This window comes from Lactuca saligna, chromosome 8 (genome assembly GCF_052625555.1).
Source record: "Lactuca saligna cultivar CGN05327 chromosome 8, ASM5262555v1, whole genome shotgun sequence".
In the NCBI taxonomy this organism is placed as follows: Eukaryota; Viridiplantae; Streptophyta; class Magnoliopsida; order Asterales; family Asteraceae; genus Lactuca; species Lactuca saligna.
This window is the reverse complement of record NC_136424.1, coordinates 149867853-149882629: the sequence shown is the minus strand read 5'-3', so window position 1 is coordinate 149882629 and position 14777 is coordinate 149867853. Positions and strand designations below refer to the sequence as shown.

Genomic DNA, 14777 nt, shown 5'->3' with positions numbered 1-14777 from the left:
AAAATTAGGGTTTCAGTGTGGCCGATCTACGCACCGAGTCGAGGCCTCTTGACTCGTCGAGCAGATAGTTTAAACCCCGTGTATATTCTGCACTCTACTCGACGAGTTTAGGCCACCAAATCATTGAGTTACCCTTCCATAATAAATAAATTAATGAGTTAAATGCATACCAGGAACCAAGCGTTACAATTCTCCTCCACTTGTCTTAGACTTTGTCCTCAAAGTTTGCTACGTCTGAAAACAACTCCGGGTAGTGCTCCCTCATCTCCTCCTCGGGCTCCCAAGTCCACTCAGAACCCTTGCGGTGCTGCCACTGCACCGTTACTAACTGAACAACATTGTTCCTCAAGGATTTCGTCTTGTGATCTTGAATTGTGATCGGCCTCTCAATGTAGTTCAAGCTGTCGTTAACCTGAATATCCTCTAAGGGTACAATCGTTGAATCATCCACTAAGCACTTCCGCAACTGGGAAACATTGAAAGTGTTGTGGATCTGACCAAGCTCTGTTGGAAGGTCCAACCGATACACCACCTTGCCTACTCGGTCTATAACCCTGAAAGGACCGATGTACCTGGGGGCCATCTTTCCTCGCTTCTGGAACTGGATTACACCTTTCCAAGGTGACACCTTCAGGAGGACCATATCGTCCACCTGAAACTCCAAGCCTGAACGCCGGTTGTCGGCATAGCTTTTCTGCCGACTCTGAGCAGTTTGAAGCCTGCTCCGGACCTGTTGGATTTGCTGTATAGTCTTAAGTACTACCTCACTACTCCCCATGACTCTCTGACCAACCTCGCCCTAACAGATTCGGGTCTTACACTTCCTCCCATAGAGCATCTCGAAGGGAGATCAGTCTATGATGGCATGGTAAGTATTGTTATACGAAAATTATGCTAACGGAAGATACGTATCCCAACTGCCACCGAAATCCAAAACACATGCGTGTAACATTTTCTCGAGAGTTTGTATCATCCTCTCGCTCGGTGAGTCTGTCTGAGGGTGGATAACGGTGTGAAGTACCGTTTCCAAAACCTGGAAGTGCAACAGACATCTCGGTCTGACACCACCGAGACAGGCACTCCATGTCGTGCCACTATCTTGCGTACGTATATCTCGGCCAGCTTCTCGGCCGACATACTCTTCTGGATCAGGATAAAATGAGCACTCTTGGTCAACCGATCCATGATGAACCATATCGAATCTACTCCACGTGCGATCCTTGGAGGTTTGGTGATGAAATCCATGGTGATATCTTCCCATTTCCACACAGGAATGTCTAACGGTTGCATCTTGTCGTGGGGTCGTTGATGCTCTTCCTTGACCTTCCTGCAGGTCAAGCACCTCTCCACATACCATGCTACATCCCGCTTCATGCAGGGCCACCAGTAACTAGGACGAAGATCCCAATACATCTTCGTCGCCCCAGGATGGATGGAGAACCTCGACTTATGGGCCTCATCCATCAGAACCTGCCATACTCCACCCTAGTACGGAACCCAGACCCTCCCATGCAGGGGAAACAACCCTCAGTTGCCATAATCAAATGAGGCCACTCGGCCTACGATCCGCTCGCACTTCTGGCGCTCCTCCTTCAAGCCCTCAACCTGTGCCTCTCTGATATGCTCCAACAATGGAGTAATCACTGTTATCCTCAAATAGATGTCTCAAATCGGAGCCGCTACTGCCTTCCGGCTCAGGGCGTCGGCCACCATGTTGGCCTTGCCCGAGTGGTAGAGGATCTCACAGTCATAATCCTTCACCACATCTAACCACTGACACTACCTCATGTTCAGATTTGGCTGATCCATGAGGTACCTCAAACTCTTGTGGTCCGTGTAAATGGTACAACGGACCCCATAAAAGTAATGTCGCGAAATCTTGAGGGAAAAACCATATCCCCCAGCTCTAAATCATGTGTCGGATAGTTAGCCTCGTGAGGCTTCAGCTGCCTCGAAGCGTAAGCTATCATGTGTCCCCGCTGCATCAATAACGCACTCATGTCCATAATCAATGCGTCACAGTAAACCACAAAGCCATCCACACCCTCCAATAAAGTTAGGATCAGTGCCTCACACAACCGCTATCTGAGAGTTTCGAAGGTTGCCTGTTGCTCAGGCCCCCAGCGGAAGGTCACCGACTTCTTGGTCAGTCGGGTCAAAGGAACAAAGATCTTGGACAAGTCCTGAATAAATCTTCAGTAATAACCCGCTAGACCTAGGAAGCTCCAAATCTCAGTTGGAGACCTTGGAATCTCCCACTACATCACGGCCTCTATCTTGGCCGGATCGACCAGAATACCTTTCTGGTTGACTAGGTGCCCAAGAAACTGCACCTCGCGTAACAAGAACTCACACATGGAGAACTTTGAAAAAAGTCCCTCCCTCCTCAGTGTCTCCATCACCACCCTTAGGTGCTCCTCATGCTGCTCCTGTGTCTTGGAATAGACCAAGAAATCATCAATGAAGACTATCACAAACCGATCCAGCATCGGTCTGCACACGTGGTTCATGAGGTCTATGAATGTGGTTGGAGCATTGGTGAGCCCAAACGACATCACTACGAACTTATAGTAACCATAGCGAGTCCTAAAAGTTGTCTTTTACACATCCTCATCCCTGACTCGCATTTGGTGATAACCCGATCACAGAGTAATCTTGGAGAACCAAGATGCACCCTATAGCTGGTCAAACAAATCATCAATCCTCAGGAGGGGATAATGGTTCTTCACCGTTACCTTATTCAGATCTCGGTAGTCTATGCACATCCGATACGACCCGTCCTTCTTCTTCACAAAAAGGATCGGGGCTCCCCATGGCGAAGTACTCGGTCTGATAGATCCCTTGTCTAACAGCTCTTGCAGCTACGTAGACAACTCCTGCATCTCGGGAGGAGCCAACCGACATGGTTCCTTGGCTATCTGAGCTGCACCAGGGACCAGATTAATCCTGAACTTAACCTATCTCTCTAGAGGTATCCTAGGTAAATCTTCCGGGTACTCTCCCACTACCGGTACATCATCCACTATCGCCTTACCCTTATCTCGGGTATCCATAACATAAACAACATAACTTGTGCAACCCTGCTGAAGGTAATGCCTCACCCTCACCGTTGAACATAAAATTGGTCTGTGTTGTGGCCTCTTACCCTGGATCACTAACACTCCCCCACTACGAGTACGAACCCTCACCAGCTGCTGCTCGTAGTTGATCACTGCCCCATTGGGGCTCAACCAATCCATACCCACTATAACCTTATTCCCTCACAGGGGAACCACTAAAAACTTCTCATCTAATAACTATAGTGTACAACCTCTGTGAACCCTTGCAACCCTAATGGTCATGTCATCTGCTATCTCCACATACAGTGGGCAATCCAACTCCCCCGGAGCTCCTACAAATTGATTATTGCTAGGCACGAGCGACACAAAAGATCTAATGGCACTCGAATCAAATAGTACCAAGGCTGATATACTGTTCACTAAAAATGATCCTATAACAAACACATAAACATAAGCAATAATCAATACCAATAAAGAGATAAGGAGAAGATACATACTCGTAACGACATAAAGAGCTGTATGTGCCTCCTCTGCTGCCAACTGGAAGACTCTACTCTTCACCACTGCCGCCTCTGCCCAAAAAGAGGCGTGCAAGATCTACCCATGTAGTAACCATCCCCGGTAGGAGGTCATAGAGCCAGTCTTTTGTTACATCTTGCACTGTGAAGGGGAATGCCCTAAGCTTGATTTGATCCTCCATGAAATTCTGTGGCTTCATGCCCACACACACAACATGAAATTTTGTCATAAACTTGTGGGGATCTTCATTTTCAAGCCTCTAAAGGTAGGGAGTAGGTGGATGAATCCAGATTTAAGTTCAAGATTTGTGGCTGTCGGATATGTAATACAAAGAGGTTGTTGTGTAACTTCTTGTCTCGACCATTGACGAAGAGTTTGCTCGGGTGGTGGATTTGGAGGTGGATTCCCTCCATGGTTGTCTCCCATTGTGTGAGTAGTAGTTGAAGTTTATGTGGATGTAGTGTTTAGGATATTAAAAGTAGGTGAAGTGGTATTTTTAGGTGAGGATGGTTGTGGTGAGAGTAAGAGGCTTTCTATTTTGGATGCAGATACACTTGAGAGGGGTACGTCCTCCCAAATGTTGATGACTGGAGGGTTAGATTATGAAGAAGTCATGGAGCCCGATTGCTTCTTATGAAGCTTGGCTTGCTTCCTTAACTTCTTTGCAGTTTTCTCTATCTCCAAATCAATTGGCAGTGGTGTACTTGTACGAAAAGATCTAGTCATAAACAATTAGTAACATCGTATCCCCGACAACGGCGCCAATTTGTTAGGCGTGTCAAACCCAACAAATGATAGGGGTACAATATACTCCAAAAGAACACTACAATATTGCACTAAAAGATGGTACAAGGCAAGTAGGATCGATCCACAAAGACACAGGACAATCGGTCTATACCTCTTTGCGCACGGTATTTTGGTCACCAACAGTAAAGAGGGGGGTTTTGAATGCAATGATTAGAACAACTAATTAAAGACAAAAGTAATTGACTAAATAAATGGATTAAATTCATAAATTGTGAAGAATCCAACTCTATGTATGACAACTTAGCAATGCGATTCCAAAATGACATGATATTTCCTCAATTCTATCTAAGTTGGTACTTGAAATTGTTAACAAGCTCTAACAATTCCCAGTCACCACCTTATTTAACCCAAACAAGCTCTTTGATTAACCCTAACCTTACTAACCTAATCTAAACAAGCTCTTACAATTAGATTAAAAGATTGCATTAAGCTCTATGTGAATGTTCCCAACAACACCCAATACTCCTCACAAGTTCGGGAGTGTAAAAGTGTGTGAAAAGATTTACACTAAATTCATTCAATGGAAATCAATTTAATGCTTGTTACTTAGTCCAATTCACAAAACAATTACGGATTTTGCAAAATGAATACCTTGAATGACCTAACCCTAATTCAAATGGTCAATAAGAATCATAATTAGAATCAAACATTCGATTGAAGGAAAATCAATTTCACTAGATAGAAATTAAAAGCAAACATCAAGTCATATGATTGAAATCACGACCAAGAAGTCAAAACATGAAGTTGGAGAAACTAGGGTTCCAGCCACACATAGGTAGAACAAAATCACAAGTTGTAAAGATGGAAATGATGTGCAATTACAACTTACAAATAAGAGAAATAATGTTTCCAAATGCTAAACAATCAAATCCTTGCAAAAAAACTTAGAAAGTCCCTCTACAATAATGCCTTGATATGTTGTGTGTGTGTAAAAATGACCCAATTCCCGTGATATGGAAAATAGGAAAAACTGCCAAAAGTTGGTTTTTAGGTCGAACACCGCCCATGTCAAAATAGAACAAATCAACACGATTCGTGTTCAGTGTAGTCAACATCCCCTTTTTCTGGTTAACACGGCACGTGCTTCTTTTGCAGTGTAAATCCAACACTCCCCGTGTACCCCTCTGACTCCAATTCGAAACTTCATTCTTTCAACTTTTCTGCTCTTCGCCCAATCATCCCGAAATCTTCACCAATGCTTCCCGGCACCTCCCAAAGAGTGTCCCAACCTCCGGTTTACTTGAAAAAGACATGCAAGTGTGCAAATAAGGTTGTTCTAAAGACTAACATGAATATGATGAAATGCAAGAAAAAGGAAGAACAATTATGCTAAATAGATATGTAAAAAAAAGGACTAAAAAGTGTGCGAAAAGGTGCACAAATTGCTCCTAACATTGATAATCGGAACGAAGGCCGACTCACGAGTGGTATCAAATTGAATTTGGAAAATGAGCCTCTTGATTTCGACTAAGGTGTTCTATCTAAGTTGAGTTGATGATTTGGAGTTGGATTCAAATTGATTTCCTATGTTTTTTATTCTCTATTTCAGTCGATTTCTAAGAGTCAAACACTGAAAGTCAAAATTAACTTTTGATTGAAACTTCGTGATTGAATCGATAGTGAAATCAAAAGTTGTTTTTCTTTGGAGTTGATTCAAGAAGATTCGTTCTTGATGTTTGAATACTAATCAAATTTGACACTTGATTTGCTTTAGGAACGAAGGTTAAATTTCGATGTCTAATGGTTACTCGATTTTGACTGGTTAATGCATATTGGTTGAAATTGAGTCAAGTATTGGGATTTCGAATGTTGGTCGCTAGAATCTGTGTACTTAATTTCGATCGATGTTGTTTATATCAAAGAGTTCGACTAATTTTTAAAATCAATCTTGGTTAGTTGTTTGGAATCAAATGTTTGTGATGTTGGATTCAAAACCGACTTCGATTAATGAAGCATTAGAAGTGGACGGTGTTTACAGGGAGTAGAATGGATGTATGTTTACTTGATTTTGAAGTCAAATTCGAGATGGATGTTGTCGATCACGGATTCGGAATGGGAGCATCGATATTTCGGTTTGATATTGATGAACTGGAAAACGAAATGGGTTTATTGGAGTAGCGATGATCAATAGTTAGGTACGACCTGAGATTAATAAATCGATGGTTTGATATTGAGTTGTTGTTGATGAAAAATGAAGTTATTGTTGATTTTGATTTGGTTGATTGTTTCTGGGAAGCGAAGTCAGTGATATTGTATTTGATTTTGTGGTTGCATGGATGTGGATAGTCGAAGATTTCAATGTCTAACGATTGATGACCACCAGTTGAAGAAATTTGATTTGGGAAAAAAGGGTTGATGTTGTTGATAAAGAAGATGTGGATGATTTTGATTTCGATGGATTGATTTTAAGGAAACGATTTGGTGATGTTGATGAAAAGCAAAGGTTTTAGTAACAAAAAGCGAAGGATTGTAATCATAATAGCGAAGATTTTGATGTCGATGGTTTTGGGTCACTGTAATGAAAAGCGAAGCTAAATGATTAAGATGTTACTGTTCATGTTTAAGCGTTCGACATGCTTCGTTTTCAATAGTTTTTTGATTGAGAATAAACCTCGTTATCAATGGTGTTGTGGATTTCGTTACCAGGTTAACGAATTAGGGAAGAAACCAACCAAGTTTTGAAATTGGTCCTTAAACTTTCAAAGATTTGGCAGTTTACACTTAAATTCGACATAAGGCCCTAATTTCGATAGTTTGGAACAAAAGAGGTAGAATTTTCGAATTGGTCCTTGCAACTTTCGATGGTTTGACAGTTTATAACCATATTCGACATTAGGACCTAATTTTCGATAGTTTGAAGAATTGTGAAGATCTTTTGAAGTTGTACCTGAAGTTTTGAAATTATGGCAGAAAATACCCAATTTCGAAAATGGGGTTATAAAGCTGAGAAAACGAAGAATATTCATTTCTGGCCCCTACAATTGGCGAACTTTAACTTTATGCCCCGTTTTGCAAATAGGAGAGTGTTTCGTGTCTTTAGTTGTTTTTGCGCAACAGGTCCCTGTAGAATTCTATTATTGATGATTTTTTCCCGGATTTTGGAAAATCTTGCAACTCCCACCAAAAAGTCAAAAAAATTTCACAAATTGGAATTTTTTTCGAGGCTTTTTCGTGATTGTTTTTCCATGCAAGAGTTTCAAGGTTTCATTTTTGGCACACATCAAGGGGGAGTATTGTGAAGTTCATTCCTCGGGTGCTTCTCACCCTTAATAGGTTTTATAATCATCTTTTGATTATAAAATGGGGGAGAATGATAGTTATTTGAAGCGAGTTTTTTGGGTATTCATTTGCAGATTTGAAGACCAGTGTTACATCGAGGGGGATTTTGGTCTTAATAGCACGAGCTCGTTGGATATTGAAGTCGTGCATCCAATCCTAACTTTGAGGTGGGGATAATGTTAAGGTGCAAAGTCACACTTGGATGTATTTGTGCTTTACCCACTTGTATTGTGTGATGAGTTGTCTTTCCTATAAATAGCAAGTGAGTGATACTAATTTATGTAATGAACACTTTGAGAGCATTAGTTTAGAGAGAGAAATTAGAAGACCTATTGTGTACTCTTTCTATCAATACTAATGGGAGATAAACCCACATTTATTTACTTCATGTGTTCTTGATTTTTTGTAATGATTCACTAGATCTTTTCTAATTCCGCACATGGCATCATAATCAACACCACTACAAACCTCCGGGTCTTCCTACAATACATAAACCAAATGGGTCGGCATTGGTGCCTTCGACCCATAAAACAGTGAGGAAACTCACCTCAAATGCTGAAGCTCACTGCAAGAAATCCCTATTTGCTGCCCTGACGATTTCCCAAACTAACAATTACCAACACAATATCCAATTAGCAACTGAATTCCAAACCATGATCCACAATCCAAACTTGGGGTAAAATGACCATTTTACCCATGGCCCAACAAGACTCACAACTAAGGCCCAAACCTATAAGATCCATAAATGCCTATTAATAGCCTAATTTTCAAAATTGGGCCCAAGCCCATATAGGCCTTACACAGAAGCCCAATAATTCCTGGACCAATAATAATTCTCCGATGGCTTAAATGTCCAAGCCCATTGGGCCCTCTAAAGTCCAAACCATTGGGCCTACCAAGGCCCAACTAGACATGTCTAAACAGAAGCCCAAGACTCTAAGATTACTCTGCTCAAAATCCCAACACACAAAACCTAAACCCAAGCCTGAAGCCCAAGCATGAAACAAACCCATAAGCCCACTGATGCACGTACGTGGGGCCTACCCCCTTTGGTAAGCTCAGTGTACTCGAAGACAAAGGCGGGGGGCCTCAAATTAGTATGCGGGATGTACCTGCAGATCCTCCAAACACCTTTCGTGACTTAACCAATTAAGTAATTTGCGTCTAAGCTTCAGGAAACCTCTCAATGAAGCTTTGAATGCATAAAGTCGACACGACACCTTTATGTATTTGCATGACAGAAAGGGACCCAATAACAAATTTAATCCATTAACACCAACAAGAACAAGCATGGGCCTCATCTAAGCATCAAGCAAGCATTTTTATAAACTTATAACCTTAGATCTACCAAGAGTGGCAACTCAAAGCTTCTGAAGTATTGTCCAACCACTAGATCTCACTTATGAGGTCAAAATGGGATAAAAAACCCACATAATCATAAATATCAACTTCTAATGATCAAGCTAAGAACTTTTTACCTTTTATGAGCTGAAAATGTAGCAAGGAGTCTAGATCCACAAGCCCTTCCTTGAACCACCACCTTATACCAAGCTTCCACTTCTTGAAATACACTAGAATCCACCAAAAATGCACATAACCCTCTTAGATGAAGTTATAACTCGATATTTAGGGTTTAAGACACTAGAGGATGAAGGAGAGGCCCACACCTTGGACTTAAGGTGCTTAAATGGTGAGCTAACCCTTAAAATTAGGGTTTTTGGGATCCTGAACCCGTGTCCACTTTTCCATCTCTATGTTGGGCATATCCCAGCGTACGCTAGGCGTACTCTCGCACATCTCACCTTACATGCATGGGATTACCTTACCGATTATATTAGGGACCAAAATTGCCAAAATCTTCAAAGTACCATAACTTCTTAAGAGAATTTTTGTCCACCACCTTTCTTTCTAGGGTTTTGGAACATTCTTGATTAACCAACTATTGATTAATGAATATTCAACCCTTTGATTATTTAAACTGTAAATTAACTCTGAAAATTTATTTTTAATTAGTTTCTAATTAATTATCTACCACAATAATTTATAAACCATTTTCTGTTTTTCTTTATTCTACTCAATTTGAGTATTGAGAGCAACCCAAAAGGACTCTATTATTATTAGAAATATTACCAATAGTTAATGACCTTTGATACTCTTTCCAACAATAAATTGCTTGATAAAACATATAACAATGAAAAGAAAATTAAAATACAATCCATTCATATATTTTGCATCAAGTATTATATATAAAAAACAAAAATATTTAAGGTCATAGTTAAAGAATAAAGTCTTCAAAAATAAAAAATAAACAATAAATATAGGATGGAGGTAATATGTATGTGTGTGTGTGTATATATATATATATATATATATATATATATATATATATATATATATATATATATATATATATATATAATAGTTTTTTTTTTTTTTTCAGATTACATATCATGATATCAACTTATTTTTATTTCCCATAAAAGACCTTGTAATTTTTTCAATTTGGCCTTTTTAGCAAGCTTATCAACCCTTGTATTTTACAAAAAAAAAAAAAAAAAAAAAAAAAAAAAAAAAAAATCTTTTGAACCAAACGTTTTCATTTTGGTTCATAAGTCTCATGTTTTTATTGTTTTTGTTGTAAGGTTTATGGTAGTTTTTAACATTAAAATCTGGCATATATATATATATATATATATATATATATATATATATATATATATATATATATATATATATATATATATATATATAAAATTCTTGTTGGCACAATGCATATCAAAATATATTTGTATGATGCTAAATGATTGTAGTAGGTGAAAAACAAATGTCTCGTTTGCATTGAGAATGTTTCTAACAAGCAACAAATGAAAGATTAGATTAGATTCAAAATGTAGACCGGTGTTTGCAACTCTCTTTCTATTTGATTCTTCAAGCAATCTTAGATATTAAGTCAACTTAGACTGCTAATTTTTACCCGTTACATTCTCTAAGCATCCTACAAATAAATTTTGATATGCATTTGCTAATAACAACCACATACAATCACCTTTTTCTTTGTTTCAACAAATCTGATGTTTCCTTTACATTCTAATGTTGAAGTTCATTAAAAACATTATAAACAGAACACGAATTTAAAAACTTGAAGTTAAAATAATAGAAAAAATTTCAATTACACAAACAAAAAATGAGTCTTAAAGGAATATAATGACATTATTATTGATCAAACATCTTTTAATATTCAAAATATTTATAAGGGGAAAAACATGAAAGCTAAAATAAGATTTCAAAAAATGGTCAAATGTGAGGGGGTTTTTCAGAAAAATAAAATTGAAGGTTTTTTCGTAAAAAAAGAATTTTGTGGTTTTTTCGGAAAAAAATATCTAAACTAAAAGATTATCGGTAGAGATGAGCATGCATGAGTAGATTTGAGTCGGTTTTTTGTTAAAACCATACCAAACTATAGAAAGTCGGGTTTTGGGGTTTATAGGTTTTCTGTTTGAATTATCATGGATTATGTGGGTTCACAGTTTTATGGGTTTTTTGGGTTCAAATGGACTAAAAGTATGTTGCTATAAATGGTACCATATTAAATTTAAATATATTAAAATAGCTACACAAGGGTAAGAAGAGTAAGAGTATTTATAACTTCAAATTTATCTCGAAACATAACACAAATCAAACATAATAACATAGTTAATATTTCTTTTATATATATATATATATATATATATATATATATATATATATATATATATATATATATATATATATATATATATATATATATATATATATAGAGAGAGAGAGAGAGAGAGAGAGAGACACACACGTGTTGGTTTTAAAACTCATTGGTCGGTTCGGTTTTAATGAGTGTGTTGAATATACAAAACCAAATTATTATTAGTTATTATAAAAATTCAAACTCATTCTGTCGATTTTTTTAGGTTTTTGGTTTTTTGGTTTCGGTTTTCAATTTGGTTTTTTTTATCATCCCTAATTATTGGTAAAGAAAGGGTAACTTTTAAAGAAAAATAAATGTTTCTAGTTTAATTTAGAAAAAACTTAGTATATAAGTGTGTTATGATGTTAACCGAAAATTTAATATGTAAATGAAGAAACTAACATTAGTTTATCCCTAATTAAGGATGCTTTTCCTCTGCCGGGTGCAAGAGGAAAGAATTGAGTCGTTTCTTTGGTTTGAAGCCAACCACAAGTTTAAACCTAAAGCAAAACAAATGTTATTAATCACCAGTATATATCTTCAGCTCCTTCAAGCAGATGATCAAAAGTATCAAAACATTGTGATCGATCAATCATCTTTACAGGCCATGGCTTCTGGAGCTGGGCAACCTGCAACATTCTTCCTCTTCTTCATCAACCTCGTGCTTTTTTTAATCATCACCATTATTGCTTCCTGGGCTGTTAACCATGGCATCGACGACACCCATCAACAAGGTACATATTAATTTCATATCGAAATTCGATTTTAATCATACGTTTTCTACCAACGAGTAGGGTTTTGATGTTATGGCGTAACTGTTGCAGCATCTGTTTTAAGTATTCCGGCAAGAATATTTCCGATATACTATCCATTCGGCAATATGGCCACGGGCTATGTGGTTATCTTGTCTCTTTTAGCTGGGGTTTTGGGCTTGGCGACCTCCCTCACCGGAATCTATAATGTATCTCAATGGAATGCTTCCAATCTATACGCAGCTTCTGCTTCTTCTCTACTCAGTTGGACACTCACATTGTTTGCCATGGGGTATTTCATACATCTTTCTTAATTAGAAAATGGAAGGAGACTTATAATGCGCCATTTGTCATCATAATAAAACACATTCATGCATCTCATACTTATATGTCGTTAATTATCAATTTTTCTTCAGATTTGCGTGCAAAGAGATAGAAATCGGCTGGACTGGTAACACCTTGGTACGTAGTTGTATTTGCTATTCGAACCATTTTTAAATCAAGAAATTAAGGAAGTGCCTCTAATGGTGTCGTTTTGTTTGCAGCGTGTTCTAGAGACAATCTTGATAGTTGTAACCGGGACACAGTTATTTGGCATGATTGCGATTCATGCAGGGATTGAAGAAGTTTCGCGGTATGGTGGCGGCGGAAGAGTCTAATTAAGTATCTATCAAATTGTGTTGTTGATTGCTTATGCATGATCTTGATGAGTTGTTTATATAATGTAATTAATTTCTATTCATCAAGAATCGTGTTCCAATGAAGCCATATATATTGTTTGAACTTTGAAGAGATAAATATATATTTTTTTATTGTTTCGACTTTGAAGAGATATATATATATTTTTTTATGTTTGTCCATCAAAGGTGCAAACGAGTCGAGCCGAACCTGAACCTGGCCAGACTTGGCTCGAACTTGTTTCTAGCTTTATTATACAGAGCTCGGCTCGGGCTAAAGTTCGACTCGTTTTTTGTCTAACGTGCGTAAATAAGTTTAAGTTCGATTCGAACTCACTAAGAAGCTCGTTTTACTAATACCTTAAATCCCTAATTCCTCAAATATATTTTTATTTTAATATTTATAAAAAAAAATAATCTATATTATATATAGGCTCCTTTAGGCTGGTCAGCCTAATCAAGCTTAATGACATAGGCTCGAGCTCGAGCTCATTTAATAAATGAGTTTGATATTAAGTTCAAGCTCGGCTCGGGATCGTTTAAAATCGGTTTCAAATGGAACCGATCCCGAATAGCTCATGTATAGCTCGGCTGGTTTGCATCATATTTTTATTAAATGTTCAATTATATTCTACCGTTTAATAATTATAATATAAGCAACAATTGGAGATATTTAGTGAAGATACATTCATAATTGTTATTGTTCTATGTTAAACTTTAGATCTAAAAACAAATATACCCTCTTTATATGGCTCTTTGATCAAATTCATTAAAGAACATTTTAACAAGAAATTCCATTCTTGGCCATTAGGATATGTTTAACATACTAATTGAAAAGTTAGTTGTTAAATAAGTAGTTATAGCTGAAAAGTTAGCTATTAAAAAATAACATTTTGTAAAACTAGCTGAAAAACCCAAATGAAATATATAAAATGATATAAAAAGACATTTAAAAAATGTATAATTGTAATTAATTAAGAGGATATATTTGAATTTTTAAAAAACTTCTAAAAATCTAATCTAAGTAGTTTTTTAAAAATTAGCTTATAAACTACTTTTGTTTTGTCAAACATGACAACTTTAAAAAAAACTCGAAAAATAAAATAGTTTATCAGCTACTTGTAGCACGCAAACACAACCGTGATTATATTTAGAATAGACATCTAATGAGTACATTGGTAATGTAATATATTTTACTACTCTTCATTTATTTATGAAAAAGTATAACAAAATATTTAGATTGCTTTGATTATGGAAAAAAATTCTAATTTTCTGGGAAAAAAAAATTATAAGAAAAAGTAAAAGATTTTGAAAACACATTTGGTTTGATAACTGTTCAAAAAAGTTCCCGAAAACAAGATTTTGTTTTTGTAATTTACAAAAAACTTAAAACACAAATAATTATTGTTTTATACACTTTTCGATTTCCAGAACCACGGATTTTATATTAAAATCTAACTAGCAAAAACTTAGCCAAAAATAAATATTAAGTAATAGCTAGCTAAGGATTTTAAAATCACACAACCCGGTTAATAGCGCTATGTCCATTTTTTAGTTTTATTTTTTTAGTAGTGAATAAGATTTGATATGTGAATCAAGTCCAATTCATGAGTAATGAATAATATTTTGAAAGATGATTGAATCCTAAATTTACAAGGACTGAATAATCAAGGGGGTTTCATTTTCTTTCGTTTATGAACTATTTGAAAAAGCCCATGTTTTATAAATTTCGATGTTAGCCAAAGCATTAGTATATAAAATAATTAAAATTTTGTAACTTTAAAGTTAAGTCTTCTTTATTTTTGATTAAACGATCATTATGTAATATAGAGTTCTTTGTTGAACTTACCTTTATATCTAACTAGCGAATGTCCGCACGTTGCGCAGAAACACCTATATAGGTGAAAACTTTACAAATATATGATTTTTTTAAATATAACAATAATATCATTGTTAAATTTGA

General features: G+C 36.8%; 1 protein-coding gene across 1 annotated transcript; it reads left to right on the top strand.

Annotated features, from left to right (window-relative positions):
• The first annotated feature begins 11925 nt into the window (after nucleotides 1-11925).
• On the top strand, nucleotides 11926-12958 carry LOC145011902 (AWPM-19-like family protein). Its single transcript, XM_078970653.1, has 4 exons — nucleotides 11926-12119; nucleotides 12210-12429; nucleotides 12554-12599; nucleotides 12683-12958. Exons 1-4 carry the CDS (start codon nucleotides 11993-11995, stop codon nucleotides 12794-12796), a joined length of 507 nt encoding a protein of 168 aa, XP_078826779.1. The 5' UTR covers nucleotides 11926-11992; the 3' UTR covers nucleotides 12797-12958.
• The last annotated feature ends 1819 nt before the right edge of the window (nucleotides 12959-14777 follow it).